This window comes from Cydia splendana, chromosome 4 (assembly GCF_910591565.1).
Source record: "Cydia splendana chromosome 4, ilCydSple1.2, whole genome shotgun sequence".
NCBI classification, from domain to species: Eukaryota; Metazoa; Arthropoda; class Insecta; order Lepidoptera; family Tortricidae; genus Cydia; species Cydia splendana.
Window position 1 is genome coordinate 5,638,899 of NC_085963.1, and position 13,549 is coordinate 5,652,447.

General features: G+C 35.2%; 1 protein-coding gene across 2 annotated transcripts in view; it reads right to left on the reverse strand.

Annotated features, from left to right (window-relative positions):
- LOC134789690 (probable G-protein coupled receptor CG31760) overlaps window positions 1–12,845 on the reverse strand; it is a 158,687-nt gene extending 145,842 nt beyond the window's left edge. The window contains exon 1 of one of the 2 annotated variants that reach the window (XM_063760296.1): window positions 12,558–12,844. In XM_063760296.1, coding sequence (XP_063616366.1) covers window positions 12,558–12,750 — 193 coding nt within the window. In that variant the 5' untranslated portion in view covers window positions 12,751–12,844. Of the gene's footprint in view, window positions 1–12,557 lie in introns of both variants that reach the window. The other variant, XM_063760295.1, reaches the window with a different exon arrangement.
- Between the last annotated feature and the right edge of the window lie 704 nt (window positions 12,846–13,549).

Sequence of the window (13,549 nt, forward strand, 5' to 3'; positions counted from 1 at the left end):
GGGCAAGAAAATTACTCAAGTCGATTAATTTGACTCATTAAGAAAATAACATTCATAAAATGTTTACATAGAAAAAAAAATGTGGTGTGTACTTTCAATAATATGGCCTAATAGGACGCCATAGCACGCTATTAGTATAAAAATAAATGCTCGGAACGCTTTCAAACATGCGAGTTAAATTAAAGCTTGCAAATAAATTGACTATCGGGATGAAAATGGACGACTGCTTTTCAATACAATTGTAGTTTTCATTATCCGCGACGCGACGCGATTTTTATTTTCAAAGACGCGAATTTCAAATTTTCTGTGGGACGATAACCATTTGCGCTAAATTTTTTGCCGCCCTTTTTCTACTAATTGAAGGCAACGACTAAGGAGCTGTTTATGTATGTAAGCGATACTGCAAGGAAAAATGGAATGAAGTTAATTAAGAGCGATTGGCCCGGTGTTTCAAAAGATCGCAAGTGGGAGTCTTGCCCGAAGCAGTTTTTTTTTTTGGATTTCCTTTAATTTAAAAATTCCATTTAGGAAGTAGAAAAAGGGAGTGCGATTACGTATTCAACGACTTTTATGTAACATAATTTATGTTATTCTACGTGGACGAAGTCGTGGGCAAAGTTAGTTTCAGTAGATATATATTGTTATAAAAATAACTAATACCCTTCAATGTCATACTTATTAAGCTTTGATTTCCCGCTGCCAATTTGCCATAACTCGGTCCTCTCAAGGGAACAAGACAGTCAATGTCCTTCCAATATTGTTTATTTAATATTTATGTTAGGCTGCCTTTGATACCGCATTTTGTATTTAAGGCCCAGTAATTTTACGGATTCGTAAAATCGTTATTTACGATATATGTACGAAAAATACACGACTTCTATCAAATCAAGAAGAAAACTTTCACAATTTTTTAAGTAAATCAGAATCGGACTTTCTTTTTTTTTTTCTTTAGTGCACAAATCCAGAATTTAATTTCGGCCGCATTTTCGCGCTGATACTTGTATGCTTCAATCAAACTAGAGTGGGATTAGAGTTTTAAAAATCTCTTATCATTCTAACATGCATTAGCAGTGGAGAGATAGATAGCGAAATTTCGATACCTACTTAACTATGGTCTACTATTGTTTAAGAATGTAAGTACGTACTCTAGAACAACGTAACGAGTTAAAGGCCAGACCACCTGTGGCCATCACATATAATTACGTCGGAAGGGTGCTGACCTGCAGCGAGCGTGGCCGCACATTTGCTGCAAAGATTGGCTACCTACGTCAGTCACCTGAGAGCGCACAAGCAGTCGCTGTGGCCGAAAACAGCTAGGAGATGATGATGATGATTTAAGAATGTAGGTACACACTCTTGAACGAGTATTTAAAAAAAGAGACGTCAAAGAAAGCTAGTCTAAATAATATATGCCCTTAAAATAAGCAGTAGAATTTAGAAATATGTATTTTTAGATAGTTAGAAGCAGAGGTGATTCGAGACGATTCGTAATTCGTGCTTAAAAACATACTAGTCTTAAGTGCTTTCGTGATTCGATTTCGCATTCGTCTTTGAACTTCAGACTTCAAAAATATGAAGCACTCGCCCAAACCGAATTACGCCCTTAATCCGCACATGGCGGCGGAGAATCGCGAAATATATTACGCTTCTACCTTACAAGGTAATATTACTAAGCACAGTATGGTAGACGACACTGAAATTAAGTCCAGAGTCTTTTAAGGTTCCGTACCTCAAAAGTAAAAAACGGAACCCTTAGGCTACGTTCACACGGCGTCATTTTTCCCGCATACCGTATACGAGATTTTATCGAATATCGTAGTGACAGCAAAATTTGTATGGCAACTCTGAAAATCGTTCACACGGCGTCTATACGAGAAAATCTCGTATTCGAGACATATTTTATACCGTATACCGTAGGGTCTTGCCACCGGGAATGCGAGATTCTCGAAACGATTTTATCGAATGCGATACTCAGTGGCGCTTACGTTTTCGTTGAGTCGTTCATACGGACAAACTGGTTTCTCGTATACGGGACGCGCGCGGGGGCAGGCAGCCGGCAGTTGTGTTTGAAACGTCGTTTGCAAAGGTCATGATGGAGGACGGATTGCCGATTGGAGATTGGAGAAGCTGGCTATATAATTGGAATATGGGGATCCATGTCGGCGTGCACTCAACGACTGGTGGTGTGGCGGTAGGTAAATTGCATCGAATAGACGCCGTGTGAGCGGCTGTCACGTATACGGGAATACCGTATACGAGAAAAAACCGAATGGATCTTGCGCTGTGTGAACAGACGTCCCGTATACGATAAAACCGTATGCGAGAAAATATCGAATCGAATAGTCGCCGTGTGAACGTAGCCTTATAGGATCACTGGTGTACCTATCTGTCTCCAAAACTACTGGACCGATTGAGCTAAAATTTAGTACACATATGTAAATCGGTGTCACAAAGACGAACTTGCGTAACGTAAACAAAAAAAATTTTAGCTTTCTGGGGGATAAATTAGAAAATTTAAAAAAATATTGCAAACTACCTACTTATATCGTATATAATGCCCGTGCCACAATAGCGCTATGCAGCATTTAATTACTTTTTATAAACAAAAAGTTTTTGAAAATTAACTGTTTAGTTTTATCAAAGAGAATAGACAGTATAGAGGGGTCTTGTCATAGTTAAAGCCATCTATCGACACACGACTAAAACTCAAAATGAAAACGTATTAAATTATCAAAAAAAATTATATATATGGATAACTGATTTTATTATTTTTATATAATTTTGACCCATGTTCGTTCACTGATATATATGTGTTAAAATTGTTAAATATGAAACGGTGTCGTCACGCCATCTAGCCGACCATAGGGCAAAGGTGTATGCGTCATCTACCCTAGAATGACTTTTTCTTGATTTCCGAGGCTCGTTTTTTCCTTAGACTTTATTCATCTTATACGAAGTTACATATGTCTTTGGTTTTATTAAATGTACTTAGTCATATCCCGGAGTTAACGGAATTTAAAAAAACATACGGTGTAAATGGATTAATTTTATATTAAACGAAAATTATAAAAATACATCGCTTCCGGCAGGACTAGAACCCGCGAACTTTGCGATCCGTGCATAGCTCTTAACCAACTGAGCTACAGAAGGTAAAGTTCTGGTAGGTTTCCGTAGATCATATTCATATCCATCGGTCGCGGGTTCAAGTCCTACCGGAAGCGATGAATTTTCCATCTTCCCTTTTATATAAAATTTGTAGCATCACTCGCAGACGTATCTGATTCACAAAAAATGGATTTATTAATGGATTAAGAGCTGTTTGCCACTGACGTCCAGTTTTTTGCGGGTACGGTTTTTTGCAGGATTCCATTTTAGTAGTATAGGTGCTAATATAGTAACTTTCACATAACACGAGGATTCTGTTTGCGGGATCCTGCATGCATACTACAGAAAACGGGATCCTGCAAAAAACCGTACCCGCAAAAAACTGGACGCCAGTGGGAAAGAGCTCTAAGATCGGGAACCAACGAGAGCCAACTCGTATTTAATGGAGTTCCTAAACTTCCCCAAAAAATGCCCAATTTCTAGTACCTATCTTCGAAACTTTTGAGCCTAAGATTTTGAAAAAATACAAGAAAGAGTTCATTACAAATACCTATATTACGGTAAAAACTACAAATTCGTAAGACGATTTTTTTTTTGTAAAATAATGTATACGTAGGTACCTACGGAACACTTGGAACGCGACTCCTACTCGCACCTGGCCGGTTTTTTACGAGGGTATAATAATATAGGTACATCCCTAATAACATACTAAAATACATAATTATAGTATGCTTAAGTAATCTCTGCTAAATAAAAAACAAATTGAAAACGTCATGGGCAGAACTGGAATCGAATAAATTTTTGCAATGCTCAACTTGTAAAAACGAGGTCTTAAGTATATTCAAAAACATTTATTTAAGTAACCAATTTTAAAATGTTTGCAAATAAAATATTTCAAAATAAATAGCAATCTTCAGTATTGAGATGACTGTATTAAAAATTTGATTATGCTGAAAGCTTTATAAATAGAAGAGGTTTTCAAAAGAACCTTTGTTTTGCTATTGTACTTAATATTTACTACACAGTTTTATTAAGCGGGAACGGAACGCTGTCTGCCTCGAAAAAATTTACAGAAATCTCGAAAATGCGTTTTTAACTCTGTAATTCTTATTCGTAGTGGTGAAACTATCCATTCGATAAAAAAAATCACAAGTGTTTATTTATACGATTACGATTATATAAAGAGAGTTTGGTGTAACCATGTTAACTCACATAAACAGTATTGCAGATTTAAAATTTGGTTAATTTTTATACGCATTGTCAGTAACAGGTATATATAACCTACATACTCGTAGGTGTATCATGTTATCTGTTATGCAATCCTACATGGAAAATTTCTTCAAAATGAATCGGTTTTTCAGCCACTGTTCATATCAGTAGGTGCCTACTTGAAATTCCAAAATGCACGTACAATCCTCATAAGTATGTAATGATGGGTTTAAGGCGTTTAAGCTTGCGCTTGCGCCTTAAATAATTTAACAAGCATATAACTCATTTGCAAATAATCATTGTTTTTCTTTAAACTTTGCCAAAAGGGTTAAAAAGTACGAAGAAAATGAGAAGAAAGAATCCAATAGTTCCACAACATTTAAAATTCGCGTCAGAGATTCTCAGAAAAGTAAAGCCACAATCTTATTTGCAATATGATTTACTGTAGAAAATTAAATAAAGCACCAGTCCGCTTCCTTATCTATTTCTTAAACTATTTTTGCAATAACATTCTTCATCATTTTGTAAAGCAGAAGCTATTCCGTTTCCGTTTAAATAATGGAATAAATTTTCAAGCCTCGTGTCCAGATTTTTCATTTAAACTCAAACAACCCTTATTTTAATAAGATTAGGGTAAATTTTTGCAACGTACGAGCTGTGCTGGTTCGAAAAGTTGCACTGCAACATGCACTTATCTCATAAATTGTTGCCGAACTAGCGAGTACGTCAAAATGGTAATAAAGTGCATGTTGTCACGAATTTTCCTGTATCAGCAATTGCCATGGCTCCAAACTATGCAAATGCACGTGCATTTGGAAGTTTCAACCAGGTCGCTTGAATTCGGAGTGAGAGTTGGAGTACTTTTTCACAGATAAAAAAGATCTTAAACGAAGGAATATTTTTTTTAATAAAATTTCGGTTTTCGATTTAAGGAAACACGAAAATAGCCTCGTCTAAGAATTAAAATGTCTTGTATTGTCTGTATTGTGTAAGATCTTAGGCCAAGAACAATTTTTTTTTTGTATCAAATACAAAAATCAGTTTTGATTCAATATGCGTATTTTGACCCGAGTAATATTTTTTTGTCACAAGATGTTAAATCTTAAATTTTGAAAATGTATCTTTCTTGAACTGTTAGTGAGATTATCTTTAACCAAGGTATATCACAATTATATCACTTGAGACCTAACTATAGTTATTGTTCCTAAAAATTGTTTTTTTTTTTCTATGTAAGGGCTTGGTAGATTTTAAACGACTTCAAAAATTAGATTTTCAATAGTCGAATTGCTGTTAGAATGTTTTTCAATTTCTCAAATCGGTATTTGATTTTTGATTGAAGAATAGTATTTGGTGAAACGGTGTCATTCATAACATCTGTGTCCACGCGTCAAAAGGCTTTCCTACCTCTTTTATCGTCCAAAATTATATTAAAAATATAGAACATCAGCAAGCAGATTAACATAATGCCTAAAAATTTACAATGGATTTATTGTTTCTGAAGTAATCTGTTTTGTAAATTAGTGTACCCGACCTAACTTTTGGTAAATCATCAAAATTTGTCAAAACTTTGAAATTATACCCGCGAAGTTTCGTGTTAATCAATAAATCCGCGTAAAATTAGTTCAGTGGGAACTCTCAAAACTTGCTTCGTTGTAGCCGAACTCTGAAACTTGCACTGTTGTAGCGCCACGGGGTATTTATTCCTTCAGTCTTTATATTAGTTCATTATCTCCTTGAAACTTTCAGGAAATGAAGAGTTTCTCATTTACTGGGTGCTCTTGTCGATGAGATTTATTTTTAGTGAATAAAACTACTCTGAGTTAGAATTTGTTTTAGCTTCGACGTTGGGAATAAAATCAGTGACCTGATCTCTGAAAAATCGCAATTACGCAAAACTCGTACCTATAAACTGTGAATGTCATCCACTTATAAATATCTTTCTTATCGTATCCGATCTTATCGTGTAGTATTTCCTTAAATGGAGAGCATAACGCAAAAAATAACTTTTTATATTGAATTTTTACATGTTTTAAATCAAGGGCATGAAAAATTTCACGCCGAATTATTTATATGCAAGAGCAGACTCTAACCAAGATTTTACGAAGTTAAAGTTGACGCGAAAAAGTGCATGGTGGGGATAGTAAAGCGATCGCAACGCATGCGGTGGTGAAAATTTGAACTAAAAAAGGATAGTAGTTATGTACAGAACTAATAGTGTAAGAGAATTGTCAATTAACATGTGGCGTTTATCATCTATATATGAGGGCTTTATAGCGGCATTAGAACTGATTGATAACATTTCCGATATTTCGGTTTAAACGTATTTGATTATAAAAACACTATATTAAATATTTGAAAAGTGCCTTTTGTTATGTACCTAAAGTAATTTTTTTTATTCTTAAACAGTTATTTTAAATTGAAAATTATTAATTTATATAATATTCGTTGAAAACCTAAAAAGCTCTTCGTCTGTTTTAAATAAAGATTTTAATTTACTAAGTGTACTAGTAAGATAACTTAAAAATATCGCCGAATGAACATAATAAGCTCGAGAATTCAAGTTGAAGACAAGATATGAAAGAACATTTTCTGATATAAAAGGAAGTTCGTCTAATTAGTTAATCGCGTTAAGACGTTAATTTAAGAAAATGTTTAATCCATTTCATTCAGTCGAGACACATTTTCACGCCTTGTCCTCGGGGTGATAGAAATGTCATTCAGAGAGACAGAGCTTTTTAAAATACATAGGTAAATGTTTGTACACAGTCGCCATCAAATATATCGGAGCGGGTAAGGCGCTCACAAATATCTAAACACGCCTCTATTTAATTGTCAGGGCGTTAGAGTGCGTGTTCAGATGTTGTGAACACCTTGGCCGCTCCGATATATCTGATGGCGACTGTAAGTGCTGTCTGCTACATACACACTTTCATGATAATCATTCGCTTGCCCTTTTTCATTCACTTGAGGTCGGGGCAGGATGTTTTTTCTTCCATATCTCTGTCGTTCGTCATACCATCATTCACCTGCTTTCTTTTCGTATCTTCCACATTCACTCACATAATGTGAGTCACATTCTTTTAGAATATTGGTAGAATAAGTCTGGTTGACGTATCTGGTGACCGAAGAGCTGGCGTCTACCTCGCACAACGTATCAACATTGCGATACAGCGAGGAAATGCCGCCAGCCGCCTTGGTACAATGCCTCAAGGGCCTATTTTAGATTTAAGCTAGTTATCAATTTCATTTAGTAGTACCACTGTGTATGTCTTGTATGTAAATAAATTATTATTCAGTCATTTCCCCGTAGAATAAGTAATATTTATTGCCATGGTGCCACTATGTAAACGCCGGCATGGTCGGCCCAAGAGGAGATGGTGGGATCGGGACGACCTGGACGCATTTCTCAGCAACTGGACGGATGCTGCAGTTAATCGGGAAGATTGGTAGTTTAGGGGGGAGGCCTTTACCAGCAGTGGGACACTTTGAAGGCTCGTTAAAAAAAACCGGCCAAGTGCGAGTCGGACTCCCGTTCCAAGGGTTCCGTACATTAAGTCTTGACTGGACATTTCTAATAGGTTTTCCTGTCATCTATAGGTAAAGAACTATTTTATGTAGTTTTTTTTCAACATTGTAGACCCAGTATTTTTGGAGATAACGGGGGGGGGGGGGGGGTAATTTTTTGGCTATTTTCTTAAATAACATCTAATTTATTTAGTTTCAAATTATAAAAAATAAAAATATATATTTGAAATTCTCAAAATTAGCTCTTTCATTTGATATATAACACGATATAATAGTTTGAAAAACTTTATTTTTTAACTTTCTCGGTTTCCCTCCAAAAGTGGGCTCCATATTTAAAATTCATTTGTTTACGTTACATGTCCATCTTTGGGTCACTAATATACATATGTGTACCAAATTTCAATTTAATTGGTCCAGTACTTTCCGAGAAGATAGGCTGTGACAGACGGACAGACAGACGCACGAGTGATCCTATAAGGGTTCCGTTTTTTCCTTTTGAGGTACGGAACCCTAAAAAGGTATGTGTATTATTGCCACCTTTTAATAAAACATTTCGTGGCAGTAAGCTGACACAACATTACAACATATAACTCCTACATTATTCTACTTATTTATTAGAGTGCTAGTTGGAAATAATATTTGTCATATCTAAAATGACAAAATAAATAGGCTTGGACAGGGCACGTTTACTTGAATTTACTTTACCACATACTCAAAGCCGTTTTTCTTTTTAGACCAATGACCAAATAAATTTGGTAGGTAAAATCATGTGCAATAAAAATATTTTGGCTATGATTAATGATATTTAAGTGTAAGGGTATTATGCTCCTAAATATCGTTGGGCAGATAGAGTGAAGGCAGATCTCCGTGAAATCGGCGTCGGCGAAAGCTGGCGCGATACTGCTCTGGGGACCGAGCAAAGTGGCGTGCTCTTGTGTTAGTTGTGTTGGAGGCCAAGACTCATTTCGGGTCATCAAGTAGGTAATTAAGTGGGTACTCACGTAATACTTATCCAGATTTTTTTCTTTAATTTTTGCAAATTAATGTTAATTGTTAACCTCCATTGTTTAGGTGTAAATTATGTCGGTTTAATTGTTGACAATTATCGTGTGTATAGTACCAAACTAGTATTTTCTTCTTCGAGACCAATAATTTTCTTCTAGGATTTACTATACAGTTTTTTACTTAATATTTGCCGCTTGGCGCCTTTATCCCTGACGTATAAAGTGACAACGCATTAAGTAAAATGTGATTTATTATGCTGCTGCCATATCTAACAAACCCATCGGATCTATGAAGACCTTTATCACCATGGGGCCATTTCTCGAACGATATTAGTCTAACTCTAATATTTTAGTGTGTTGCCATGGTAACCTGGACTAATAATATTAGTCTAATACCGTTCGAGAATTGGGCCCCAGATTATGTTATTTTAGTCCTCAAACTATATATAACTACATTTTACCTTCTGCCTAGATTTAAAGGTCGACAGAAGTCTCGACACCCAATACAGTACAGTCAAGGTCTCAAATATCAGGGTGACTAATTAGCCAAATGTGGAATAGAATTGTTTTACAAGAGGACACAATTGTTGTAACCCCTCTTGCTAATATTGATAACCGACCCAGTGAAAGAAAGATTATGCATATTGCTTAAAAATGGAATTCACTCTCACATGATCTATATTCACTTGTAAGTGTAAGATAAAATTATATTTTCAAATTTTAATATTTTATTTATCGCGTTTATAGTTTCAGGTTAAAGGTAGCTACAGGATAGCCCATTAATGCCTACGTGCACATTTCAAAACCTAACTTGCAAATTTAATTTAAAGTAGAAAATCATGATTTCAACATCGTTAGGTCCATTGTAATATGTATGCATAAATTGAAGAATGGAGTTTTTTAAGAATTAAATTTACTTTCGGTTAACCCAAACGCGTAGGTTTTAGTTTTTCTGGGCATTTTCCGCAAATGGACAATAATTATTGTGCCTGCGTGTAGGTGAGAGTTTTCCAAAAAAAAATGTACCTACACTTCATTCATGTCTTCAAAATATTGACTTCTTGGGCTCATTTTGCTCAGAATCATTTTATTGTACATTCACGCCTCATACATGAAAAAAATGTGTCCCAAGATTTCCTTTCCAGATCGTCATATTTTTGTATGAATAATTTTTTTATTTGTATGAACGTGACGCACTGGAAAAATATTTTTTCATACAAAATTTTGGGACACATTTTTTCATGTAGAGGCGTAAATGTACAAATGATTCTGAGTAAAATGAGCCCAAGAAGTCAATATTTTGAAAACATGAATGAAATGTACATTTCTTTTGGAAAACGCTCAGGTACAGCAGGCGCTAATTTTGACTTAACCAAGCGACGTTTATAATATTCTAAGCATGCGGTTATAATATTCTAAGCGGTTTACTTTGCCATATTTCATTCGCGAATGTCTTACGGTTATATAATGTGGGGGAACTCGACGGATGCGAATCGAGTCTTAATACTACAAGAGCGCGCCCTGCGCGCTATGGCTGGTGTTAAAAAACAAGACATTCGTGTGAAAATACCTCATTTTCGTAGACTACCGAATAATGACGCACTACTCACTACATATGTTTGAAGTTTTGATGTATGTCAGAAATAACTTGTCGTCATTTTCTAAAGTAAACGTCTCTGGTAAGGTGATTCGCTCAACAGGGCGCCTGAGAACTGTCCCACGTCGCATGGCACTTGCAGGAAAAAACCCGCGTGTCATCGGCCCTACTTACTATGAGCGACTACCCCAAGACTTGAGAGACGAGCCCTCTGACAAAAAATTTAAGCGTCGTTTGAGAAACTTTTTATTGGATAATCCACTGTATTCTATAAAAGAGTTTTATGAAATCACTAATTAGATTTATTTAAATAGTACTTTGTTGACATCTAAATTGTAAGGTTTGTTGTTAAAATTTATTTTTATTTTTTAGTATAATGACGACCCTTTCATGGTGACCTTAATTTCTGTGACATAAGTGCTCAATTTTGTTAACATATTTTACTTATAGCTTAATAACGACCCATTCCTGGTGAATTTATTTTTTAAATAATTGGATTTAATTGATTTATTGTGAAACTGCTGACATACGATTGTAATTTAATAATTTTAAATGCAATTTTGATTGTCAGTGTTATTTTTCGTACTCCATTATTCATAATGTAAAAAACTGACAATCACAATATAAATTCCTAAAAAATTACCATGTGTAATTTTAAGTGACATTGTATATTGTGAGATAAATAAATCATATCATATCATATCATGATAGCTAATAAGCTAGATTCTCTGCTGTTATGGGCAATCGGTCAACGGACAAAGTCACTTTTGTTTATAAATTGCTGAATATTTTATTAGGTTACTGTTGTTACTAACATAAAATGATAAGCAATAACTAACACATTTTTGGTCCATATCTAATAATTGACCGAAGCGTAGCGAAGGTCTACGTTTTGACTAGGGCATTTTGCTTTCGTATGTCCGTCCGGATGCACGGATGTTCTCCTCTACAGGTCACAATTCTCAACCGATTCTCGTGAAATTTTGTGACCAGATGCTATGATTAAATAAAAATTTTATGTCAATCCAGTTTTTGGATTTTTTTTAAAATTGCGGAGTCGTGATACCTCGCACTTAAACAAATAGTCGTATCGATATCATAAGAGTTTTTTCTTTTTGACATATGTTTATAGATTAAATTTTCTGAATTTTTAATTTTAACTAATTTTAACTTGAGAATGAGTAGCTAAATTTCGTCCGCTTATCTAAGAACTATTTGGCTCAGTTTGTAAACGTTCGCTTTTTTTTGTTTGCACAGAGAGTCTGGGTTCGATCCCCAGTATTTGTATGCTGGGATATAACTTTTTTTATTTTTTTACACTTAAATTTCGTATTGTTTTTTTTTTAATTTACTATATTTAAAGCTCTTAGCACCATGTAATTTAAAGCTCTGCTCGCGAGGTCTACATCTCACAGAGCCACTAGTATATAATACCTTTAAACGAGCAATTCTTGTTTTTTTATTTATATTTATATTTATACCTATATTTCGGGGATGTCGGAAACGGCTCTAACGATTTCGATGAAATTTGCTATATGGAGGTTTTCGGGGGCGAGAAATCGATCTAGCTAGGTCTTATCTCTCGGGAAACGCGCATTTTTGAGTTTTTATATATTATGTTTTCCGAGCAAGGCTCGGTCTCCCAGATTGTGTTGTTTTTAATAAATAAATTTAATATAATCGGCACTGGTTTCTTCCATTATTCGTCAAAGACAACTCCGTCATTTGCTAAGCGTGAAATAATCTTAATTTTTTATTTAATTGTGCCTAATGGTATGATCTTTAATAGTTGTATTAAAACTCAAATTAAATTTATTAAATTATTCCTTATTAGTGAAGTTGCAATTATAGGTATGATTGCAACTTCACTAGTAATTAATTATTCACTGTAAGCCATAATTACTTCAACAAAAAATGACTGTTATTCCATCTTATATTCACTGCTTGAAGATGGATAAATTAAAAAAAAATTAAAATAAATTAATTTGGTTTGTATTATGTCAAGCAGTAAAGTGACTCAAACAAAGATTAGCAACTTTTACCTTAAAACGTTACCTACCTACCCATCACCTGAAATAAAAACTATGATAATTATCACATCCTTTAGAACTTAGTACCTAGCTCACTGCTTTTCTCAGCCTCGATGTCCTGGGCAATCAGCTCCCTGGCCCGATGTCTGGTCAGGTGGGTCCTAGACCGGCCATGCCTTATGAGGCTCCTGCTAGAGTGACGCACATGTTTCACAATATCACCCTTGTATTCACTGTGAACCAACGACGCGACGTATATGAGGATGAGCGTGCGAATCATCACGGCGGCATCGTGCGTGCGCCCGCCACGAGCGCTCGCGGGCTACTGAAGCTGAAGTTTTGAATTTGGAATCCAGTTTGTTAGCGCAAGGATTTGCAAAAGCGGCCAGTAAGTTTCAATAAGGTTTTGTTTAGTGCAACTGTTTAAAATATAACCTAGATAGTTTTTAGTCTGTGTGGAAATACTCGTGGAATGTATGAGGCCCAATACATTCCACAACTCTTCTCTTTCCGAACAGACTTTATACGTAGACGTACTTATTAAAATTGGTAGTTATGGTTTTGTATAAAGTAATTGTTTAGGATTTGACTAAGCTAATTTGATTATAGACTTGGCACTACCGAAGTGCGGCAGCGTCTCAATGACCGTCGTATTTCTATACACCAAGAAATGTAATCGGTGATCAGGAACCAATTTTTCTAATTCAGTCATCGATGGCGATCACATTTAACTATGGAACCAACCTCGAAATCACAAAAAAATGTTTGCCTGTTTCATACAGTAGGGCTGGTCCGATGTTGATATTTTCTATGAGAGAGTAAAAATTTTTTCCGCGATTTCGCAGTTGGTTTCATAGTTAAATGTGATCGTCATCGATAACTGAATAAAAAAAATTGGTTCCTGATGACCGATTAAAAATCATCGTGTATAAATGTATATTATTTGTACCTAAAGTGTACAGTACTTTTTTTAAAGACGAAGCCATGTTAGCTTGGTTAAATTATATTGATAAAATTCATTTTCATGAACTAGTCCTACCTACCTATCATTTTAAACTGGCTGTTGAGATTTATTAACT